Source organism: Scylla paramamosain, unplaced genomic scaffold (genome assembly GCF_035594125.1).
Source record: "Scylla paramamosain isolate STU-SP2022 unplaced genomic scaffold, ASM3559412v1 Contig94, whole genome shotgun sequence".
NCBI classification, from domain to species: domain Eukaryota; kingdom Metazoa; phylum Arthropoda; class Malacostraca; order Decapoda; family Portunidae; genus Scylla; species Scylla paramamosain.
The window spans coordinates 335001-342500 of NW_026973759.1; the positions used below are offsets into that span (position 1 = coordinate 335001).

A 7500-nucleotide genomic window follows, 5' to 3' on the forward strand; every position below is an offset into this window, starting at 1 on the left:
TAGGCCAGACACAGTGACCTTGCTTACAACAACAACAACAACAACAACAACCCCACCACAACCCTTCCCACAGCCACTACCAGCCATGTGCTTATGATCATTATTATAGCAAAGTATTAATATAACTTGCAAATATACAGAAAGAGAGAGAGAGAGAGAGAGAGAGAGAGAGAGAGAGTTGTGCTAAGAGAATCAACATTAAAGCAAATATTAGAGTACTAAATGCTTAAACATCATCCCCCCCCTTCTCTCTCTCTCTCTCTCTCTCTGGTTTCACTTATTTTATTATTTTTCATGTTTTTTTTCTTTATTTTTTTTTTTTCTTTAAGTATTTTTTTTCGTTTTTTCTTTTTTACTTTTAATTTTCGGTGAGGATACAGTCTCTCTCTCTCTCTCTCTCTCTCTCTCTCTCTCTCTCTCTCTCTCTCTCTCTCTCTCTCTCTCTCTCTCTCTCTCTCTCTCTCTCTCTCTCTCTCTCTCTCTCTCTCTCTCTCTCTCTCTCTCTCTCTCTCTCTCTCTCTCTCTCTCTCTCTCTCTCTCTCTCTCTCTCATGATGTAAGACACGTTTCATTAGCAGCACTTTCCCGTCACCAGTGAGCCTCTGTAAATGTTTTCCTTTCTTTTCACCAGGAAGTAAGGAGTGCTCGTGACTGGCTAGTACAGCGTGCGTGTTGCCTCAAGTGTAGCAGCTGAGTGACAGATGCTAGGGGCAAAGTAAATAGGTTTATAGAAAAGAAGGCATATAGAAAAATAAGTATATATAAAGGAAAATTAATAAATAGGTAAATGAAGAGAGATGTGAGAATTGTAGCTAGGGACTGCAGATGAAGGCGGTATAGTGACCTTGTGTATGTGTGAAGGGCAAGTCATTGCATGTCCTGAACAATGCCTAGCAATATTGCAAATTAACTGAATGATTAATTATTCATAATTTCCCCAAAATTGCTAGCAAGCAACATTTATTAGTTATTATGAAAAATACCTATTATATAATAACTTGCGTGCATTAATATCTAGATACAAGCGTATTTTTAAAGTGGGATAAGTTAGTCCTGTAATATCCCACTTGAGCGCCGCGCCAGCACAGCGTTGTCTCTTGTCAGCCGCGTGAAGAGCACCAGCAACCCTGCCTTGACTCATGATTAATTACTTGCTTTCTGGAAGACATAAACATGTTGTTGTTTCGTCTTCAGGAAGTGATGATGGCCGACGTGGGCCGTTTGTCATGGCAATGTCTTGCTGGTATTCAGAGACTGGCCGCCAGTCACTCACGTGGAAGCGTTACTGAGTCTTGCAGTGTTATAGCTGTATTTTCCAGGTTTCACGACAGGGAGGTACATTTTCCATAAAAGCACAAACGTTTTACTAGAATTCGTGTATTTCCAACATACATAGCTTTCACAGGAATGCGTTATTTCGCGGGTATTTGGAATTTGTATACTGGAAAATTGATGTTAAGCAACATCAAAAACCAATTACTTTGTCATTATTCATCCGTACCTAACGTCACTACAAAATATTTGAAAAAAAAAAAAGCGCATAATCACTGAAAGACGCGCTTATCACACACAGGCTACGTAGTCGCAGAAAAGAAATGCTTATTGTAATTTTTTCTGTGTATTTGTCGTTTGCGTAACTTTATCAGTATATTTCCTCCTCTCTCATAACAATTTGAGTTATTTTTTTTCATTATTAATTCTTAATAGTTCATCTGCAAAATGCATGCGTACAGTGGCCGTGGTCGTGGTTGGCGGCGGCAGAAGGGGAGCATACAAGATTAACTGGTTTGGGGCAAGTCTGGCGTGAGTTTGGGGGCGGGTAAGGTGGTGCGTGGGGTGGACACTGAGGAAAACACGAGTGGCGGGTGTGTGAATGACCTGCCAAAGGGCTTCTTGTAAACAAATGTTGTGTCGACTACGAGTTATTAATTACGTCACGCGAGGAATTCCTGCACCAAGGCCACCACGGAGTGCAGCTTCTGTCAGCTCTTCTCGTGTTTAGAGTACCATCACACATTGATTTTCCTTTCAGTTTTGGCAATGATATTAATTTGACGTTATTGGAGTTAGTCTACGTATGTTAACTTTGCAGGATTATTTGAGTGAACGTCTGTTTCAATCATCAAAGAGGAACCCCAGTCCTTGCCTCAGTCCCCCGCTCATGAACCCGGTGACTCCAGTCTACACTTAGTAATTTCACTTTCATCTCCCATTCCTGTTCCCCCCCCTCTCCCCTTTGGCCGGTGTTTACCCGTGGCAGCGCCCCTCCAGCGGCCGCCGTTCATCCCTCGCACTCACATGTCAAATACTGACAAATGGAGGTCCACTGACGACTGCCCGACAAAATTATCATCAGTTTTTCATTGAGTTTGTCTTATTTACAAGATTTTTATCAGTGTGTGTGTGTGTGTGTGTGTGTGTGTGTGTGTGTGTGTGTGTGTGTGTGTGTGTGTGTGTGTGTGTGGTATGCGATGCAATAAAACACCAAGATATTTGGAGCTTCACTTTATAGTCTTTTCTGTTGTAATTTATATTAATAGATATTAATTTTGATTTTTTTCTTAAATACACAAAATTTTCTCTCTAATAGGCTTAAGCAAATATTTTATTTATTTATTTATTTATTTATTTTTTTTATTCGTTAGAGATGAAACTTTAGTAATATCCAGGCAAACATCATTTTGATGTGCGCCAGTGTGACTCTCGCCATGGTGTGTGGCTGTAAGCTCATCATGATCATCACCTTGATTCTGGATATTATATAATGGTTCACTGGGACGGCAATCCTCTGGCTTGTTCGCGGCATGTGTTGCGCACTCATATATATATATATATATATATATATATATATATATATATATATATATATATATATATATATATATATATATATATATATATATATATATATATATATATATATATATATATATATATATATATATCTGTCTGTCTGTGCCCTCCTCCTCCTCCTCCCCTCCCTAACATCGCCCACCCTTCCAGACCCCTCTTGATTTAAACGGTTAGTAAACGTCCTCCTTACAGCTGATGTTTTCTCGTCTCGACATCCTTGCCTCACTACGTTTTCTACCACTTTTCCTCCTCCTCCTCCTACATGGGTCGCCACTACCACCTTTATGAGATAGTTACTAAGAGACGACGAAAGAGAGAGAAAGAAAAAAAACACACACACACACACAAACACTCCCTACACCGGTAATAAATCACTAACATTCTACTAACTTGTGTAGGTTATGGGAATACAAGTGCGTAGAGATTAAAAATACAAATAATCTCCACCTAAGCTGTGGACAAAGTAACGTAACGAGATAACGTATTTAAAAGGCTGTGACTCTCTTGGGGAGCTAAAGAATAAAAGTCCTATTTGAATAAGAGCATTGATGTTTACTAGGCGAGACGCCTCTTTGGCCTGTACGTACGGACGGGATCTCCAGCTCGTGCTCCCCAGGTTGTTGATATGAATGAAATATCTTTTTCGAGGGGATATGTTAGGCTAACACTACAGCCCTTACTGCCGAGGGGTGAGAAGAGGCCCCGCGGGTGGTGCCGGGAAGAACGGTGCATGGTGCACGGGAGAAGTGGATCTCGAAATTTAGGGGGGGAAAGTGCCAGGGTGTGTGACGCAGGAGTCATCCAATTCCTCCGCTGATAGGCAACTGTCGTATCTTCACAACGCTGATAAAATGCAAGAAAACAACAAATTAACTAAAATTAAATATATATAAACTAAATAAGATAAACTGTATGAAGCTATCACGCCTACGTGGGTCAGTTTCCAAATGCCATTCTTATCTAGAAATATTTTCTTTTAAAGCTTGTTAATGACTACACTAACAACTTGATTAGTGGGTGTGAGGGAATCGCCAACCATGTAAGCACCCCTCTAACTACTGTGGTAAAGGGAGAGGAATGATTGTCCTTCCTCCACCTTAAGGGCGGTGTGTCTCGGTCACGGTTTCTCTTCCTTCTCCTGAATCCTCGAGCAGCTGACTCCTCGTGAGACAGCGTCACCGCTTCGGAGCAAAGCCTCGAGTGCCCTCATCACCATTCCCCTCCCTCCTTGGTAGGGATACTCTGCAGGAGCTGAGATAGTGAGGCCAGCAGACACAAGGAGGCACACAGCTCTCATCACTTGCCACCATTACGCATTTGTTCAGCTGTTCTTTTCTATCGCAACGCAACGCAACGCAAGGCAAGTCTCTCTCTCTCTCATTGTGAACGTCACCCTGACGGTAGTAAAAAAAACATTAAGACTGGAAATTGTATAAGCACCGCTGTGAGGGGCGAGGCCAGGATGGCGAAGGCTGGTTGGAAATTGTACAAGCACCGCTGTGAGGGGCGAGGCCAGGATGGCGAAGGCTGGTTGGAAATTGTACAAGCACCGCTGTGAGGGGCGAGGCCAGGATGGCGAAGGCTGGTTGGAAATTGTACAAGCACCGCTGTGAGGGGCGAGGCCAGGATGACGAAGGCTGGTGCTGGGCCTTCATTTAGCGTGGCTGTGTCCACTCTTCGTAACCACAACAAAGTTTATGAAATTAATTTGTCGTAATATGACACTGCCTGCGAGAGACAAAAATAGGAAGGAGGTTAATGATGGGTGATATTTTATGATAATTTGATTATTTATATTTGATTTTATAATACGTTTGAAATTTGGTAATACAGATCACGATCTATCATGCATGGGCCCCAGTGTTTGTTTTTATCATTAGTTTAGTCGCATTATTATTTGTCTTTATGTGGGTTCCAGTGCTAAGTGTTATTTTGTCCTTCCAGGTAAGCAAGAGAACTCATCCTTCAGGCCACGCTGGGTTCCTAACGACAGGTGAGGTGGAGCAGGCGGCCTCCTCCATGCGCGATGGAGGGCTGTCACTCACTGCCAGATGTGTCGTCAGTATTGATGTCTTTCTCGTGACATCCCGCCCGTGAGGCACTGAACAGAGGGCGTAAGCAGAACTTTCTTTATACTATCTAGGGATTGTGAGTTATGAGGCTTCCGCTTCGTGAAGTAAGGCGTTATTGATCCCGACCATAATAAAATCTACGGTCTTATGAGACATTTTGCTAACGTTCGGTGCACGTGTTGAATCCATGAACACTCATAGGTTTTAAGGTTTCACCATCTATTTGAGGAATTCCTATGCTTTTCTTTCTCTCATTCTGGTGAGGAAAGCTTACAGGTGCAGGAGGTAAAGATACATCATCCACTGCTCTATCAGCCTGCAAAGTTGACAATTCAAGTCTTTGTGGTGAAACTTCTTTTGATATAGAAACCACTTTCTAATGTTAGACTGGCCAGCCACTCTTGACTGTCCAGCAGCTCTTTCCACTAATTCTTTACATTGTTGTTGTTTTAGCTGGTGTTGAGACACTGTCAAAGGATCAGTGAGAGGCATTATATTCAGAGAATGTTCAACAAACACTACTCCCTCCTGAACCCAAGGATGCTCAAGTAAAGCTGGCCATGTGAGCCTTTTGCTTGGATCTTTCTCAAGGAGTCCATGTAAAAAAGTGGAACAATCCTTGCTCCATCCTCCCGGCCATATGACTGGTTCACTTCTCACCATTTTGATTAAGTGAACTATACAAGTGGTACAAAAGGGTGGCTTTCCAAGAAGTGGTTCATAAAGGATGCACCCAAGGGACCACAAATCTGCATTGTGATCATAAGGTTAATTCAGATGCCATATACAATGGAGTGCCTTTAACAGATGTCAATACATAGGTATTGATGCACATTTTTCTGGAGGATCCAAAGTCACAGTTTTGCTTCACTAGTTGATGAGAGCAAAATGTTTTGGGGCTTATGTCTCTATGGAGAATTCTATGAGAATGCAAATAATAAATTGCTGAAACTAAGTTGCAAGCAATCTGTTGAACTCTTTCCTCTCTTAATGGACCATTAGACTCTAAAAGTTGAAAAAGTTGGCCAGGCACATACTCACTAACAACCACAACTTCATTTTCTGTCTCAAACGAGTCAATTGTACGAACAATATTTGGATGTGCCAGACCTCTTTGAATTTCACACTCTTGCCGGAGACTTTTTAATTCTCTTTCTACTTTATTTCTTTTTGGAATAAACTTGAGAGCTACAATTTGCCCCCTAAGGAGGCATTTTCCTCTGAACACTCTTCCAAATGAACCTTGTCCTATTGCCTCCAGCACCTTGTACTCCTCCATCTTTCATGTGGTTACTACCTGCAAATGAACATAATACTAAAGTCACAATTCATTACTATATATGTTTATTTCTTTGTCACTTCAAACTGTATACTGAGGATTAGCATGTTATATTCATGGATCTTTTCTGGTCATTGCACTGCTATATTCATGAGTGTAGGAATAGTATGTGGAAGAATTAAGAGGAAGGGTTTACATAAAGTATTTCAAGCATATGCAGTGGATAGAACATTTCTGAAAGCAATCTAGAATTTCTATGCTGATACAAATATAGTCATGGAAGTTGTAGAAGATTACATAAAAAAAAATATTCAAAGTTAGACCTGAGCTAGAAAATGTAATTCTGTATATGACTGGAGTCAAGAAGGAAATAGTGAAGTAGTAGATGCAGGAATATTATTGATGAGAAAGAGGAAAATGTGGAGAGTACCTATGCCTGTGTTGATGATGGACTCTTACTGAGTGAGAATGATTGAGTGCTGCAGGATTGATTAGTTTGCAAATTCATATACAAAACCTAACTTGAAGACAGATGCAGTGAAGGTGTTGCTGTTTGAGTAAAACTCAAACAATATATAAAATCAAGACATGGCCAGGGAATGAAGAATATGGGAACATTTTTAAGAAGTGGCACTTGTTGAACATAAATTCATTGAGCACTAAATCTATGATCATAAAAATCAAGACATCCAAATTTTGTCCAATATGATACAGATGTACAATTGCATCTATCAACTCAATCAAAGTCCAACTTAAAATTGTTCATCTGGTAATCATTCCATTATGTAATCAAATAAAAAAGTTTTATATTGAAATTTTCCTGGTGATAAGGCATAGAATATCTTTATGCATGTACACATGTGATTTTTTTCCATTCAAGGGTATCAGTCACTGGCAGCTCACTTATAAGAGAGAGTGTATTTAGTGCTCTTTGGATTTTAAAATAACAAAGGCTTTAACAGAAGTATTACATGAAGTTTTGTCACAAGCTTGACAATACCCAAATGTCAACTACATTCATAAGACTCAGCAGAGATTCAGCAATAATACCATGGTCATCACATGATCACACAAGTAAAGGAGTGGTACAACCAGTTCAAAGATAATATCATGTTGCATAAGAATAATTCACACTCCTACAGGCCCTCAACAAGCCAAAATGACAAGACCATTAACCAAGTGTTGACTTCAGTTATGCAGAACCATCAAATTTCCATCTGGAAACTAGTAAACAAGATGAAGATAAGCACTGGTTTAGTATGCTCTATCTTGAACAAGGATGTGGACTTGCAGTGAC

General features: G+C 40.4%; 2 protein-coding genes across 2 annotated transcripts in view; one reads left to right on the forward strand and one right to left on the reverse strand.

Annotated features, from left to right (window-relative positions):
• The window catches only part of LOC135098954 (ankyrin repeat domain-containing protein 23-like), a 36703-nt gene that overhangs the window by 21436 nt on the left and 7767 nt on the right, over positions 1 to 7500 (forward strand). Inside the window, exons 13-14 of the mRNA XM_064001386.1 lie at positions 1 to 87; positions 4797 to 4966. The exon at positions 1 to 87 is cut by the window's left edge and continues 188 nt beyond it. The gene's annotated coding sequence lies outside the window, so the exon portion shown is untranslated. The remainder of the gene's footprint in view (positions 88 to 4796; positions 4967 to 7500) is intronic.
• Positions 5374 to 7500, reverse strand: part of LOC135098952 (serine/threonine-protein kinase 36-like) — an 8338-nt gene continuing 6211 nt past the window's right edge. The window contains exons 2-3 of the mRNA XM_064001378.1: positions 5706 to 6203; positions 5374 to 5391 (exon numbers count right to left, since the gene is read on the reverse strand). Coding sequence (XP_063857448.1) covers positions 5374 to 5391; positions 5706 to 6203 — 516 coding nt within the window. The remainder of the gene's footprint in view (positions 5392 to 5705; positions 6204 to 7500) is intronic.